This window comes from Rhinopithecus bieti, unplaced genomic scaffold, assembly GCF_001698545.2.
Source record: "Rhinopithecus bieti isolate Rb0 unplaced genomic scaffold, ASM169854v2 scaffold_12070, whole genome shotgun sequence".
NCBI lineage: Eukaryota > Metazoa > Chordata > Mammalia > Primates > Cercopithecidae > Rhinopithecus > Rhinopithecus bieti.
This window is the reverse complement of record NW_016807449.1, coordinates 2,000,105-2,015,830: the sequence shown is the minus strand read 5'-3', so window position 1 is coordinate 2,015,830 and position 15,726 is coordinate 2,000,105. Positions and strand designations below refer to the sequence as shown.

General features: G+C 51.8%; 1 protein-coding gene across 6 annotated transcripts in view; it reads right to left on the bottom strand.

The window, feature by feature from the left end:
- Positions 1-1,655: 1,655 nt before the first annotated feature.
- TSKS (testis specific serine kinase substrate) overlaps positions 1,656-15,726 on the bottom strand; it is a 30,200-nt gene continuing 16,129 nt past the window's right edge. The window contains exons 3-11 of one of the 6 annotated variants that reach the window (XM_017882257.1): positions 9,650-9,745; positions 9,361-9,444; positions 8,667-8,750; positions 7,780-8,072; positions 6,794-6,988; positions 5,818-5,991; positions 3,794-3,929; positions 1,963-2,130; positions 1,656-1,832 (exon numbers count right to left, since the gene is read on the bottom strand). In XM_017882257.1, coding sequence (XP_017737746.1) covers positions 1,755-1,832; positions 1,963-2,130; positions 3,794-3,929; positions 5,818-5,991; positions 6,794-6,988; positions 7,780-8,072; positions 8,667-8,750; positions 9,361-9,444; positions 9,650-9,745 — 1,308 coding nt within the window. In that variant the 3' untranslated portion in view covers positions 1,656-1,754. Of the gene's footprint in view, positions 1,833-1,930; positions 2,131-3,793; positions 3,930-5,817; positions 5,992-6,793; positions 6,989-7,779; positions 8,073-8,666; positions 8,751-9,360; positions 9,445-9,649; positions 9,746-15,726 lie in introns of all 6 variants that reach the window. The other 5 variants (XM_017882256.1, XM_017882255.1, XM_017882259.1 and 2 more) reach the window with 5 other exon arrangements.

The window sequence follows — 15,726 nt, the reverse complement described above, 5'->3', positions numbered from 1 at the left end:
TTTTTTTGAGATGGAGTCTTGCTCTGTCACCCAGGCTGGAGTGCAGTGGCATGATCTTGGCTCACTGCAACCTCTGCCTCCCGGGTTCAAGTGATTCTTGTGCCTTAGTCTCCTGAGTAGCTGGGACTACAGGTGTGTGCCCAGCTAATTTTTGTATTTTTATTAGAGACAGGGTTTCACCATGTTGGCCAGGCTGGTCTCAAACTCCTGGTCTCAGGTAATCCACTCACCTCAGCCTCCCAAAGTGCTGGGATTACAGGTGTGAGCCACCGCACCTGGTCCTGGCTGACATCTTGACTCTAACTTCATGGGGGGTCTGAGCCAGGACCAATCCGCTAACCCCGGGAGTCAGGTTAACTGATTGTATTTTTGACCTTCAGAAGTTGAGATATGCTTGTTATCTTAAGCAACTAAACATATAACAAAAATACTTATGGGGTATTTTTACGCAACAGTAGACAACTAGCCGGGCGTGGTGGCTCACACCTGTAATCCCAGCACTTTGGGAGGCTGAGCTGGGCAGATCATGAGGTCAGGAGATTGAGACCATTCTGGCTAACACGGTGAAACCGCATCTCTACTAAAAAAATACAAAAAAATTAGCCAGGCGTGGTGGCGGTTGCCTGTAGTCCCAGCTACTCGGGAGGCTGAGGCAGGAGAATGGCGTGAACCTGGGAGGTGGGGCCTGCAGTGAGCCGAGATGGCGCCACTGCACTCCAGCCTGGGCAACAGAGCGAGACTCTGTCTCAAAAACAAAAACAAAACAAAACAAAAATAGACAACTAATATAGTTATCTAGTAATAATCAGCCTAAAAAATGTTGACTTAGCTGGGCACGGTGGCTCACGCCTGTAATCCCAGCACTTTGGGAGGCCAAGACGGGCGGATCACGAGGTCAGGAGATCAAGACCATCCTGGCTAACACGCTGAAACCTCGTCTCTACTAAAAACACAAAAAATTAGCCAGGCGTAGTGGCGGCCGCCTGCAGTCCCAGCTACTGGGGAGGCTGAGGCAGGAGAATGGCGTGAACCCAGGATGCGGAGCTTGCAGTGAGCTGAGATCCGGCCACTGCACTCCAGCCTGGGCGACAGAGCGAGACTCTGTCTCAAAAAAAAAAAAAAATGTTGACTTGACAGACCCAAACTACACCACAGAACCTTGTTTCTACCACCATCGCCATCTGAAAGAACTGTACCACCATTAGCGCCTCTCTGGGGACCATGACATCTTGTTTGCTGAAAATTAAATAGATCACAGTGGGCCCGGTACGGTGATTCACACCTGTAATCCCAGCACTTTACAAGGCAAGGCGAGGCAGATTGCCTGAGCTCAGGAGATTGAGACCAGCCTGGGCAACATGGGGAAACCTTGTTTCTACTGAAAATACAAAAACTTAGCTGGGCGTGATGGTGTGCGAATGTAGTCCCAGCTACTCGGGAGGCTGAGACAGGAGAATTGCTTGAACCCAGGATGCAGAGGTTGCAGTGAGCCGAGATCACGACACTGCACTCCAGCCTGGGCGACCGAGTGAGAATCTATCTCAAAAAGAATAATCAAATTAATTAAAATAAATAAATCACATTGGGCATAGAGGGAGTGCATGGTGTGTGGGCAATTCACTAGCCCTCTGGTGCCAAAAAAGCAGACAGAATTAATGCGAGCATGAGGGGCCATTTATTGTTCAGGGGCTAAGCCCCCATGTTTTGGGGGGGTTCCCGCACTGCTGCCTCCCCCCATTGTTCCTGTGGACCCCTCAAGTGGCAGGTTGCCGAGATGATCGTGGAGGGAGCGCATCTTCAAACATAGATGGTCCAGAGTGGCTATCTTCTCCCTGTCAGTGGGGAGGCAGTGGGGAGTTGATGGCAACATGGCTAGGTGCTGGGGTGTTCTAGTGGAAGGAGAGATCAGGCCCCTTCCCCAAGATCTCACCCTCCTCCCACGCCCTCAGCCTCCTTCCTCACTCCGGCTTCATCTTGTCTGTCAGCAGTAGATTCTTGGCCCGCAGGGCCTCGTCTTGGGCCAGCCGAAGGGTGGAGCTCAGGGCCTCTGCCCTGACGTGTTTGGCTAAGGCCTGGCGCTCCAGCTCCTGGGGAGAGGAGCGTAGGCGTAGCTGGGCTTGCTGGACTGGGCTGGGGGTGGAGGGGGAGCTGGATTGTGGAGGGCAAAGCGTAGGGTCCCATGGGGCCCACATTTCTCCCTCAGAGTTTCCCATCATGCCTTGAGCTTGAGACTGACCCCAGCATCCCACAATGCACTGGTCTCCAGATTCCGTTGTGGACTAAACCTATGTCTGTCCTATTGTCGGTCCCATGATGCATTGACCTATGTCCCAGCAAGCACTAAATCAGTGTCCATCATCTGTCTCCTAAGCTCATGAACTATCCTACATTTGATATGTGTATGTGCCCCAGTATCCTACCATGTGGTGGCCTCCTACATCCCATAAGTTAGAAAATCCCACATCTCCTTATCCATTAGACCAGCACCTCTCACACAAAAGTCCTGGCCGAGTGCAGTGGCTCACACCTGTAATCCCAGCACTTTGGTCAAGAGTTCGAGATCAGCCTAGCCAACAGGGTGAAACCCTGTCTCTACTAAAAGTAAAATATTAGCCGGGCGTGGTGGCATATGCCTGTAATCCTGGCTGCTCAGGAGGCTGAGACATGAGAATCTCTTGAACCTGGGACGTGGAGGTTGCAATGAGCCAAGACGGTGCCACTGCACTCCAGCCTGGGGCAACAGAGTGAGACTCTGTCTCAAGAAAAAAAAAAAAAAAAAAGGCCGGGCGCGATGGCTCATGCCTGTAATCCCATCTCTTTGGGAGGCTGAGGCAGGCAGATCACGAGGTCAGGTGATCGAGGCCATCCTGGCTACCACAGTGAAACCCTGTCTCCACTAAAAACACAAAAAACTAGCCAGGCGTGGTGGCGGGTGCCTGTAGTCCCAGCTACTCGGGAGGCTGAGGCAGAAGAATGGCGTGAACCCAGGAGGCGGGGCTTGCAGTGAGCTGAGATTGCACCACTGCACTCCAGCCTGGGTGACAGAGCGAGACTCCGTCTCAAAAACAAAACAAAACAAACAAATAACAATAACAACAAAAGAAAACAAAAAACAGTCCTTAGTGCCCTAGTTCTCTATGTCCAACTGCACCAAGCCCCACGTCCTCTCATGTATTATTTGTAGAGCTCGGCCACATCAATGTCTTACAATGCCTCACTTGTCTGTCTCACCCACTACAACATAATCCCATAGGACATTAGGTCAATATCCCATAATACAGTGCACTAGGGCTCAAGTTCCACCAACTACTGGGCTGAGTGTATTCTGCAATGCCCCAGGAAGAGCTGTGGTTCCATTTCTCATAACACATCAGCTAACTGGGACCTACAGTCACTGGGTCTCCTATCTTACCTCAATATTGCTGACCCCAATGATCTTGTACAATGCACTGCCTCTCTAAAAATTTAGAGAAAATCAGGCCTATATTCCATGAAGCTTTAGACTGGTATCTGTCTCGTGTCCCACAATGCACTAGATCCAATGTCCCATCATGCTTTAGGCCCAAGTCCACCTTCTGAGGTTTCGTCATGATTGGCCTGTGACTCACTCACCACCAAACTGCTTGTCCGTCTCCCCATGCATTAGGGCCAAGTCCTCCCCCAGTGCCTGCTGCTCCCAGCTCTGCCCTTCCTTTCCTGCCACACACCAGCAGTACCCTTGAGTCCGGGGCTCCCTTCTCCTTGCCCCAACAGAAAAGTAAAGTGGGACATGGTGGCCCATATTCCCTGGTACCAGAATCTTCTTGTGTAGCCTCTGACAGCTGGGACAGGCAGGAGTCAGGCCCCTCTGCTTCACCTCGTCCACTAGCGGGGTCAGCGCTCGGTCCAGCAGCTGCTGCAGGGACTCCGTGGACAACTGCGACCCCTGGCTGGGGGAGGGGCGGTCACCAGATAAAGAGGTCCAGTACGAAGTCCAGGGTACCCCATGCTCACCTGCACAGCCTCCATTTGGCCTCCTTTCCAGTATGCACCCTATGCAACCTTCCCAGCATGGACTGTGCACCAGCTGTCCCTTGGTTTCCATAGTGCTCTGGGATCACCACTCTTTTTTGTTCTTGTTGTTTTTAAGATGGAGTCTTGCTCTGTCACCCAGGCTGGAGTGCAGTGGCGCGATTTTGGCTTACTGCAACTTCTGCCTCCCAGGTTCAAGCAATTCTCCTGCCTCAGCCTCCCGAGTAGCTGGGTCTACAGGCATGTGCCACCACACCCAGCTAATTTTTGTATTTTTAGTAGAGACAGGGTTTCATCATGTTGGCCATGATGGTCTTGATCTCCTGACCTCATGATCTGCCCACCTCAGCCTCCCAAAGTGCTGGGATTACCGGCGTGAGCCACTGGGCCCGGACCTTTTTTTTTCTTTTTTTTTTTTGAGATGGAGTCTTGCTCTGTCACCCAGGCTGGAGTACAGTGGCATGATCTGGGCTCACTGCAAACTCTGCCTCCTGGATTTAGCGATTCTTCTGCCTCAGCCTCCTGAGTAGCTGGGATTGCAGGCACCCGCCACCATACCTAGCTAATTTTTGTGTTTTTAGTGGATATGGGTTGTCACCATGTTGCCCAGGCTGGTCTTAAACTCCTGACCTCTGGTGATCCTCCCACTTGGCCTCCCAAAGTGCTGGGATTACAGGCGTAAGCCACCGTGCCCGGCCGGAATCACTATTCCTAAGGGCACCAGACAGCCCTGAGTTTAGAAAGGCCGTTATAACTAACGCTTCCCATAATGCACTAGTGAAACTCGATTTCATGTTGTATTGTGAGTCCCCCTTTCCTACAATGGACCTTCCCACAATGGACCAAAAATGGTGTATCCCTTGGCTCCCACAATACACCAAGGTCTCACTTCCCCCACAGTGCACTGAAACCCTGCCTCCCCTCATGTTCACATCCCAGCCTTCCCACAATGCACTGGAAATATGATGCTCAAAATGTACTAAGTTCTTTTTTTTTTTTGAGATGGAGTCTTGCTGTCGCCCAGGCTGGAGTGCAATGGCGCGATCTTGGCTCACCGCAACCTCCACTTCCCAGGTTCAAGAGATTCTCCCACCTCAGCCTCCCGAGTGGCTGGAATTACAAGTGCTCACCACGACACCCAGCTAATTTTTGTATTTTTAGTAGAGACAGGGTTTCACCATGTTGGCCAGGCTGGTCTCAAACTCCTGACCTCAGTGATCTGCCTGTCTTGGCCTCCCAAAGTGTTGGGATTACAGGCGTGAGCCACTGCGTCCAGCATTTTTTTTTTTTTTTTTTTTTTTGATACACAGTTTCACTCTACCTACCAGGGTGGAGTGTAGTGTCCTGATCTCAGCTCACTGCAACCTCTGCCTCCCAGGTTCAAGTGATTTTCATGCCCCAACTTCCTGAGTAGCTGGGATTACAGGTACACGCCACCACGCCCGGCTAATTTTTGTATTTTTGGTAGATATGGCGTTTCACCACATTGGCCAGGCTGGTCTCAAACTCTTGATACCAAGTGATCCACCCACTTTGGTCTCCCGAAGTGCTGGGATTACAGGCGTGAGTCACCGTGCCCGGTCTATACCAAGTTTCTCTTGAGTTCCACAAGACACTGATTTTACCTTGTAGAGTGGGAACAAATGAGGCTTCTAGTGCAGCAGGACTGGCTGTTTCTACCATGCACTGGAATGCCTTGTCTCCCAAATGAACAGCGCCCCACCCTTCACTAATGTCCCATCTCCTTCCACATCTCCTTTAATATTCTATCCACAAGGCTCCCATAGGCAGGCCTAGCCCCATTACCTGGCACAGCGGGCACAGTTGCCTTGTTGGGACCGATCCAGGTTCATGGAGAGGTCAGGCCCTCTTCGAGAGTTCTGAAATTGCCGCCCGAACTCCTCCAGAATGGGTTTCAGTGGGCCCAGCCCCTCCAGTTCGCTCCTCAGTGAAGCCACAGACACTGCTGACCGCTCCACCCTGAGGCATGAGTAACCAGTGCTGCCAGCTCCCTCTTGAGCGGTATAACCCTGGCAAGACTCCACCCATTATTAGTCCACCACTTATGTCTCCATCTGGTCTGCGATTCTCCACCCTACCCTCCCCTCTCTGCTCTGACTGGCCTCACTTTTTGTATTTTATGTTATGTTATGTTATTTTATTTATCTATTGACCATTTTGAGCCAGGGTCTGGCTCTGTTGCCCAGGCTGGAGTGCAGCATCACCATCATAGCTCTCTGAAACCTTTAACTCCTGGGCTCATGCGGTCACTCCTGCCTCAGCCTCCCGAGTGGCTAGGACTACCATGGTGTGACACCACACCACTCCCAGCTAATTTTTAAATTGTTTGTAGAGATGGGGTCTCCGCTATGTTGCCCAGGCTGGTCTTGCACTCCTGGCCTCAAGTAATCCGCCAGCCTCAGCCTCCCAAAGTGCTGGAATTATACACGTGAGCCACCTCACTGGGCCACCTTTTGTAGATTATTGTTTGAAATGCCCCTCCTAGTTCTCTAATTGGCTTTCTCGGATCCCTCTTGACCCTACCCTTTGTCCTTTTAAGGTATAGGCCACACCCCTTCTCTAATTGATTCCACCCCTCAGGCCTTATTAGGGTTGATGCAACCCTTCCTGCTCTCTAATTGGTGTTTCCCCATGCCAGTATATGTTCCTGAATGCCTGGCCATAGCTGATTGGCCTACCCATTTCCCTCAAGGCCCCGCCCCTGGGTTGGGATCGCCCTGCCCCTTCTGGTCTTCCCAAGCACTGGCCACCCAGTCCTTACATCGTACACAGCTCGTCCGCCCGACCTCGCAGTTCCTGCAAGCCCCGCGCCGTCTGTGCCTGCTCGCGCTGTGCCCGCTCCCACTGGCCCAGGAAGCCGTCGACCCTGCCGCCCAGGCCCCCGAGCAGTCGCAGGGCTTCCTGCACCGCCCCCTCCTCCTGATGCCACCGGGCGGTCAGCGAGGACACCTCTCTCCTGGAGGGGCAGAGAGGGGGAATGGGTCGGGGCTAGGCTTGGACAGGTCCCCATCTGTCCCCACGATATAGGCGGAACAGGACTCACCTATCTCGCCCCACTGAGACCATGCCGGTGGCTCCAGACCCACCCAGGTCTCCAAATTTTCTTGCACCCTCCATTTGGTGAAATTTGGTCCTGTCCTCCAGAGCCCCGCCTTTATCCCTTACTTTACTGGCTGTCTTGGCCCTTCCCTGGTCAGGTCCCCAACCTCTACCTGGGCTCCTCCACACACTGCCCCCCAAGGCACTGCCCACCCTACGCTGCCCCACTTGGTGCCTCCAGGACCGCTCCTCTCCCAAGCCCCGCCCACCTCAGTTTCACCAGGCCTGGACCTGCCTCCCAGCAGCCCAGAACTCAAAAATTCATTATTCTGTCCCTCCCTTGCTCAGGTCACTGCTTCGGGGCACTCCCTCCTCTGCTCTTGGAGACCCCAGGCTTGTCGTCCTCCCGTTAAAATCTTTGAGGCTCCTCCCCTGTGTCCCCGCCCACTGCAGCTCCTGAAGACTCTGCCCACGCCTCTGCCCAACTTAGTTCCTCGAGGCTCCTCCCATGTCCCCTCCCACCTCAGGTTCTCGAGGCTCCACCGATATCACCGCCCACCTCAGCTCCACGAGGCTCCCTGAGTCTCCACCCATGCCTCTCCTTGAGAACCCCGTCCCTTGGGTCCCGCCCACCGCAGCTCCTCGAGGCTCCACCCCTGAGTCCCCGCCCACCTCGTTTCCGAGGCCCCGCCCCTAGGTCCTGCCCACCTCAGCTCCTCGATGCCGGTGAACACCTTCTGCAATTCCTGCTCGCTCACGTAGGGGCCCTCACCTGCCCGAGGCCCCATTCCCCAGCCTGCGGGGACCAGGCCGCGAGGCCGCGAGGGTTTGTCGGGACTCCCTGGCGGGCCGGGGCAGCCCTGGGACGTGGCGGCGGGGCCCAGGCCGTTCCGGGAGAGGCCAGCCTCCGGCTTCTGCTGCTGCTCCGGCTCCTGCAGCTCGGCCTCCTGCCGTCGCGGCGTCTCATCCTGCAGCTGCTGCTGGAGGTAGCGCAGCTTCTCCTGGTCGGTAAGAGAGGACAGGACGGGGTCATAGCGTCCAGCCGCTTTCCTCCCGCAACCACCTCTACCCCCAAATCCGCTCCAGTACTCCCTAAGATTGGAAGTAGAACGCCTGTGGGGACAGGATGTTGGAAGTCCCACTGGCTGTCATTAGGGAGGGGAGGCACCATTTGAGGCCCAGTTGGACTCCAATTCCCGCTAACCTCCCACAGCCTGCCTCCAGGTATCCACCCGGCCCTCCAAGCCTTCCAGGCGTCAAATACCAGTCCCGGCCACTTGGCAAGAACAACTGAAGCTTTCTCAGCATTTTGTTGGAAAATGAGTGAGCATGTGGACAGGACAGGCCTTCTCACTTGAAGTCCAGCTCGAGTCTCTTTCTGGGACCTGAATGTGACTGCAGGGCAAGAGTCCCCCATCTGGGTGTTGGAGCCTCATTTGAATCCCTCTTATCAGTGGGTTCTAAGGATGACTGTGTGCACGCAGGCGCAGTGTGGTGGTGGTGTCGGGGCGGGGAGTTCCACCTAAAAGTGTATCTTGAGTCCCTCCCGCATATGACCTCCTCCCACAAATCCTGGGACTTCCCCCAGTCCTTACCTCCAGCAGGGCAGAATTCTGCTTCAAGACATTGGTTTTGATTTCAGCATCTTCCACAGACCGCGTCACCTTCCAGCAGTTCTCCTGGGTCAGACACCAGGGCGAGGGCCCTGCCTTCCCATTTCAGTTCTGCCTCCCAACCCTTAGCCTGTCTATTTCCATACAGGCTCCAGGCCTCCTAGCCCCTCAATATAAGACACACTCACCAGCTCATTTCCTTGGCTAAAGGGATGGCTTCCTCCTTAGCCAGACGTGCCAGAGTGGTATCCCTCCACTTCCTCCCACCTCTTGTCGATCCACCCACTCCATTCCTCCCCTCTTTTTTTCTTTTTTTTTTTCTTTTGAGACTGTCTTGCTCCAGCACCCAGGCTGGAGTACAGTGGCGCAATCTTGGCTCACTGCAACCTCCACCTCCTGGATTCAAGTGATTCTCCTCCCTAAGCCGAGTAGCTGGGATTACAGGTGCCCGCCACCACACCTGGCTAATTTTTGTATTTTTAGTAGAGATGGGGTTTCACCATGTTGGCCAGGCTGCCTCAAACTACTGACCTCAGGTGATCTGCCCGCCTCCGCCTCCCGAAGTGCTGGGATTACAGATGTGAGCCACTGCGCCCAGCCTCCTCCCCTCTTTCTTCCACCCTCTTCTTATTCCCATTCCCCTCTCCCCACCCACTCCTGCATCCCACTGGCTCACCTTGAGTTGAATGCAGTACCCCTCCAACTCTTCTGCCTCATGCCGCCTTCTCTCCAGATTCTCGCTCAGCACAGAACACTCACTCTGGAGCATGGAAGGAGGAGAGGTTAGCCAAGGACACAAGGGGACAGCCTGTGGAAAAGAAGATCTGGGCCTGGGAAGGTTCCTCTCCCTTCTGAGCCTCGAGCTCCCCAACTGAGCTATGGGTGCATTCCACTGGAGGCAGGCTCCAAGCAGGGAACTTAGCCCTGGAGGAAGGGCAGGTGTTGGACATAGGGTGTCCTCACACCTGCAGAGTCTGCACGTGCTGGTTAACCCGGGTAGTCTTTTCCTTCAAGCTGGTGATGGAGTCTTTGGCGCGGACCAATCCACTGTTGACCCCACTCTGGGGAAGAATGGGAGACAGGTGAGTTATATGGTGTGTGGGTGCAAGCCCCAAGCCCAAGAAAAATTCCAGAACTGGGAGGCTGTGTTTACACCTTGATTTTGCCCTGGAATGGCTGTGTGACTTGGAGCCAAGAGCTATACCTCTGATTCTTAGCATTCCTGCGCAGCAAACCCAGGGGATAAACGACCTTTCTTCATGGTGGGCTGGGAGAAAAACAGGATCCAGGAGGGAATGGGGGATGGAGGTGGGGTGCTCAGACATGTGGAGGAAGAAGGATGAACTCAACCAAACACTGAGCTAAATGTCTTTGGGGGCCAGGTGCTGTGGCTCACTCTGGTCATCCCAGCACTTTCGGAGACCAAGGTGGGTGGATCACTTGAGGTCAGGAGTTCAAGACCAACTTGGCCAACATGGTGAAACCCCAACTCTACTACAAATACAAAAATTAGCCAGGCATGGTGGTGCATGCCTTTAATCCCAGCTACTTGGGAGGCTGAGGCTGGAGAACTGCTTGAACCTGGGAAGCAGGTACTGCAGTGAGCTGAGATTGCACCACCACCACACTCCAGTCTGGGTGACAGAGCAAGTCTCTAAAAAAAAAAAAAAGTCCCTGGGGTCCACAGCATAAAAAAATGAACTTTGAAAACACATGTCCTGGCTCTCTCTCCAGGCAATGGTGAATTACAAAGGAAGCCACTTTTCTTTTCGGTGTTTTTTTTTTTTTTGGAGACAGTCTCACTCTGTCACCCAGGCTGGACTGCAGTGGCGCGATCTTGGCTCACTGCAACCTCCACCTCCCGGGTTCATGCCATTCTCCTGCCTCAGCCTCCCGAGTAGCTGGGACTACAGGCACCCGCCACCATGCCTGGCTAATTTTTTGTATTTTTAGTAGAGACGGGGTTTCACCGTGTTAGCCAGGATGGTCTCAATCTCCTGACCTCGTGATCCGCCCATCTCGGCCTCCCAAAGTGCTGGGATTACAGGCGTGAGCCACCGCGCCCGGCCAGGAAGCCACTTTTCAGATCTGAGCACTTGCAGTGCACCAAGCACTTGTCTTTTATTCTTCACAACCACACCTTTTGAGGTTATTTGGCCTATTTTACAAGTGAGACAAATGCGTCTTAGAAATGGGCTATCCCTTGTCTTCCCAGGTACTCAGCACATTAGGTGACCTCATCAGAATCTAGATTCAGAACCCTTGTTTTAAACCATGACACCATGTGGCCTCTGGTCATCATTACTTTATATCACATAAAATGTTGTGCAACTCCTGCCAATCTATGGTTCAGGAGGGATGCCTGTGGTAGGATCCATTCTCCCAGCTTGGACAGTTACAGAAGCCTTAGCCTGGCATATGACTGCCCAATCAGAGACTACATTTCCCAGGTTCCCTTGCGGCTAGGTGTGGCCATGTGACTAAGTTCTGGCCAATGGAATGTGAGTGGAAATAATATAGTCAATTTATTTTGGGGGGAGGTCGGGGGGTCTCTCATTATTACCCTGGCTGGTGTGGAGTGATACTATCATAGCTCACCAACTCCTGGGCTCAAATGATCCTCCTGCCTCAGCCTCCCAAGTAGCTAAGACTACAGGTGCTTGCTACCATGCCCAGCAAAATTTTTAAATGTTTGGTATAGATGGGTTCTCACTGTGTTACCCAAGCTGGCCTCAAACTCCGGGGCTCAAGTGATCCTTTTGTGTCAGCCTCCAAAAGTGTTGGTCTTACAGGATTGAGCCACTGCACCCAGCCTCCTTTCTCTCTTTTTTTTTTTTGCCTACATCATTACTTGGACTGTGCAGAATTATACTCAATTTCTGAGTCATCCCTTAAAGTAAGGAATAAGAACTTTCCCTTTTTCTCTCATTTCACTGGAATGCACAATTGAGGGCTGTCTTGGACCAGCAGATAGAGGACACAACGAGACAGAAGGAGCCTGAATCGTTGACATGGAGCCACCATACTCCATCCCAATCACCTGTGAAGACTTTCAGGGTGAGACATTACATCTTCTGTGTTATTCAGGCTGTGTTATTTTGTGTTTTGTTGTTGTTGTTGTTGTTACAGTAGTCAAATGTATAACTTCAATATCATTGACGTTCTTATTTCACACTTGAAGGGAAAGAGAGGCAGAGAGCCATCTGCCAGCTGGTTATGACCAATTCCAGCCAGTGGAAGGGAAGTGGGCACTGGTGGATATGTGGAAAAGACAGGCATGATCTCTTCCCCTGTTCCTCCTGCTTAATGGCTGGAAGGCAGTGGTGAGAGCAACTGTCTAGAAATGGCTGAGCAACCAGAACATAGACGCCTGTAACCTGCTGCATTTGAAGAGCAGAGCTACTATGCTTATCAAGTCTTTTATGTGCAAAAAAAACCACAGCTCTCTTGATTTCTCTCATGGTTGCTGAACTAATACACAAAAGAAAGAGAGAACAAGTTTCCTCCCTTGTAAGATAGGGGCAGCAACACATTTCTTGCATGATTGCTCTGGGGAAGAAGTGTGGTAAGAAATATTGTATCCAGGAGGCGGAGCTTGCAGTGAGCCGAGATCGCGCCACTGCACTCCAGCCTGGGCGACAGAGTGAGACTCCGCCTCAAAAAAAAAAAAAAAGAAAAATATTGTATCCAGTTGACATCAACAAAATGGTGGATTAAAGAATTCAGGCCGGGCACAGTGGCTCACACCTGTAATCCCAGCACTTTGGGAGGCCAAGGTGGGTGGATCATTTGAGGTCAGGAGTTTGAGAACAGCCTGGCCAACGTGGTGAAACCCCGTCTCTACTAAAAATACAAAAATTAGCCAGGCGTGGTGGCAGGCACTTGTAATCCCTGCTACTTGGAAGACAGACTGACATAGGAGAATCCCTTGAATCCGGGAGGCAGAGGTTGCAGAGAGCCTAGATGGCGCCATTGCACACTAAGCGACGTCCCCGATCCCTCAAAAAAAAAACAAATAAAAGGCCCGGCGCGGTGGCTCGACGCCTCGTAATCCCAGCACTTTTGAGGCGAGCGCGGCGGTGCTACCGAGGTCACGGAGATGAGACTGACCTGCTAACCAGGTGAACACCACCGTCTCTGAAGACTGGAACAAAAAAAAAACAGGAGAAATCGCAAGGGTGTCGGTCGACTCACGGCCGCATGTAGTCCCAGAGCCTCCTCTGGGAGCGGGCTGAGGCCAGGAGGAATGGGTGAAACCCGGGGGAGGTGAGCTTGCAGGTGGAGCGAGATGGGCGGCCTGCACTCCAGCCGTGGAAGACACGAGCAGACTCTTTCTCAAAACAAAAACAAAAAGGAATTGATTCACCCTCCACTAAAAGGCAATGAAACTAACAAACGACGAGCCGCTGTGAAAAATATGAATCAGTTTTCTATCACACATTCTGGCCGAATGTCCAAAGGCTGCAGAAACTCAAGGGCGATTTATTCAAGAAAAGTGAACTATCCGACTAAAAACGTCCCGATTTTCAAGACTTGAGGAATTTTGACTTACCCTAGTCCTATCTCCCATTCCCTAGCTCAGCAGGAACCCTAGAAAGTAACAGCCCACATTTCCCACAGGGAGGAAGCAGAATGAGAATAGAACTCATTCAAGCCTTATTACCCAAAGAAGAGTCATTCTAGAATTTTTTTTTTTTTTTTTTTGAGATGGAGTCTCGCTCTGTCGTGCAGTGGCGCGATCTTGGCTCACTGCAAGCTCTGCCTCCCGGGTTCACGTCATTCTCCTGCCTCAGCCTCCGAAGTAGCTGGGACTGTACAGGGGCCCGCCACCACGCCCGGCTAATTTTTTGTATTTTTAGTAGAGACAGGGTTTCACCGTATTAGCCAGGATGGTCTCGATCTCCTGACCTCGTGATCCACCCGCCTCGGACTCCCAAAGTGCTGGGATTACAGGCGTGAGCCACCTCGCCCAGCCCATTCTATGATTGTTAAGTGATGTCTGGGAAGACCCCACACAGAATAGTTGTCTTTCCTTTTCAGAACTGGCAAAGCCCTGAAAATCTCTGATAGTTGAATGAAAGATTTGGATGTTTTTCCTCTCCAAATCTCATATTAAAATGTAATTCCTTGCCAGGCACAGTGGCTCACACCTGTAATCCCAGCACTTTGGGAGGCTGAGGCAGGAGGATTGCTTGAGCTAAGGAGTTTGAGACCAGCCTGGACAACATGGTGAGACCCCACCTCTACAAAAAAAAAAAAAAAAAAAAAAAACCACAAAAATTAGCCGGGTGTGGTGGTATGCACCTGTAGCCCCAGCTCCTCAGGAGGCTGAGGTCGAAGAATCGCTTGAATCTGGGAGGTGGAGGTTGCAGTGAGCCGGGATTGTGCCACTGCACTCCACTCTGGATGATACTGAGATCCTGTATCAAAAACAACAACAAAAAAATGTAACACCCAGGCTGAGTGCAGTGGTTCATGCCTGCAATCCCAGCACTTTTGGAGGCCAAGGTGGGCGCATCACTTGAGGTCAGGAATTCAAGACCAGCCTGACCAACATGGCGAAACCCCGTCTCTACTGAAAATACAAAAATTAGCCAGGCACAGTGGTGCATGCCTGTAGTCCCAGCTACTCGGGAGGCTGAGGCAGGAGAATCGCTTGAACTCAGGAGGCGGAAGTTGCAGTGAGCTGAGATCACGCCACTGCACTCCACCCTGGGTGGCAGAGTGAGACTCCATCTCAGAAAAAAAAAAAAAAAAAAAAAAAAAAACCACCTGTGTGGCACCTCCTTGCTCCCGCTCTTGCCAGGTGATATGCTGTCTCCATCACCTTCTGCTATGAGGCCCTCACCAAAAGCTGAGCAGATGTTGGCACCATGCTTATCAGCCTGTGAACCATAAGCCAATTAAACCTCTTTTATTTATACCCAGCCTCAAGTATTCCTTTATAGCAATGCAAGAATGGACTAACACAGAGTGGAAGAGGGAACATTTGTAAAGAAAAAAAATGTACGCTTGTTTTAATGTTGCTACTGCCGAAGGCAATGGATAACAGTTGGGGTAAGCAATAAAAAACAAAAAATCTTAAAAGGAAAATCTGATGGAGATATCTTTTGAAGCCTTGAAATATTCCAACAAATTCCTGGGAAGGTAGAAAGCCATTGGCCTATGTAGGGTTGTGTACATGCTTGGGAAAGTTCTGAGAAGGCCCCAAGCTTTTCACCTCTGGCTGACCTTGAAGCCTTGAAACGCTGCACCAGCAGGAAGGGAAGGCTAAGGTAGAGTTGTAAATTGTCTATCTGAGTGTTAAAGGTGTGCCTCATCAGGCACACAGAGCCATTTGGCAAAGACTAGAAGATTTTGTTGTTGTTCCAGTTTAAGGAAATCTCTCTCCATTCATTAGCTAACCACTAAAATCAGAGAACAGACATTTCAGTGGCCAAACATGACAAAGAACACAGATATTACAGGAATAGTTCAGAAAAGTCTCTTTTTTAAAAAGCAACTACAGACCAGGTGCAGTAGCTCACCCCTGTAATTCCAACAATTTGGGAGAATGAGGTGGGAGGATTGCTTGAGCCCAGAAGGTCAAGACCAGCCTGAGCAACACAGTAAAACTTAATCCCTTAAAAAAATAATAATAGGCCGGGCGCGGTGGCTCACGCCTATAATCCCAGCACTTTGGGAGGCCGAGACGGGCGGATCACGAGGTCAGGAGATCGAGACCATCCTGGCTAACACGGTGAAACCTCGTCTCTACTAAAAATACAAAACCTAGCCACGCGAGGTGGCGGGCACCTGTAGTCCCAGCTACTTGGGAGGCTGAGGCAGGAGAATGGCGTAAATCCGGGAGGCGGAGCTTGCAGTGAGCTGAGATCCGGCCACTGCACTCCAGCCTGGGCTACAGAGCAAGACTCCGCCTCAAAAAAAATAAATAAATAAATAAAATAATAATAATAATAAAATGGGCCAGGCACGATCTCATGCCTGTAATCCCAGCACTTTGGGAGGCCGAGGCGGGCGGATCACAAGGTCAGGAGGNCGA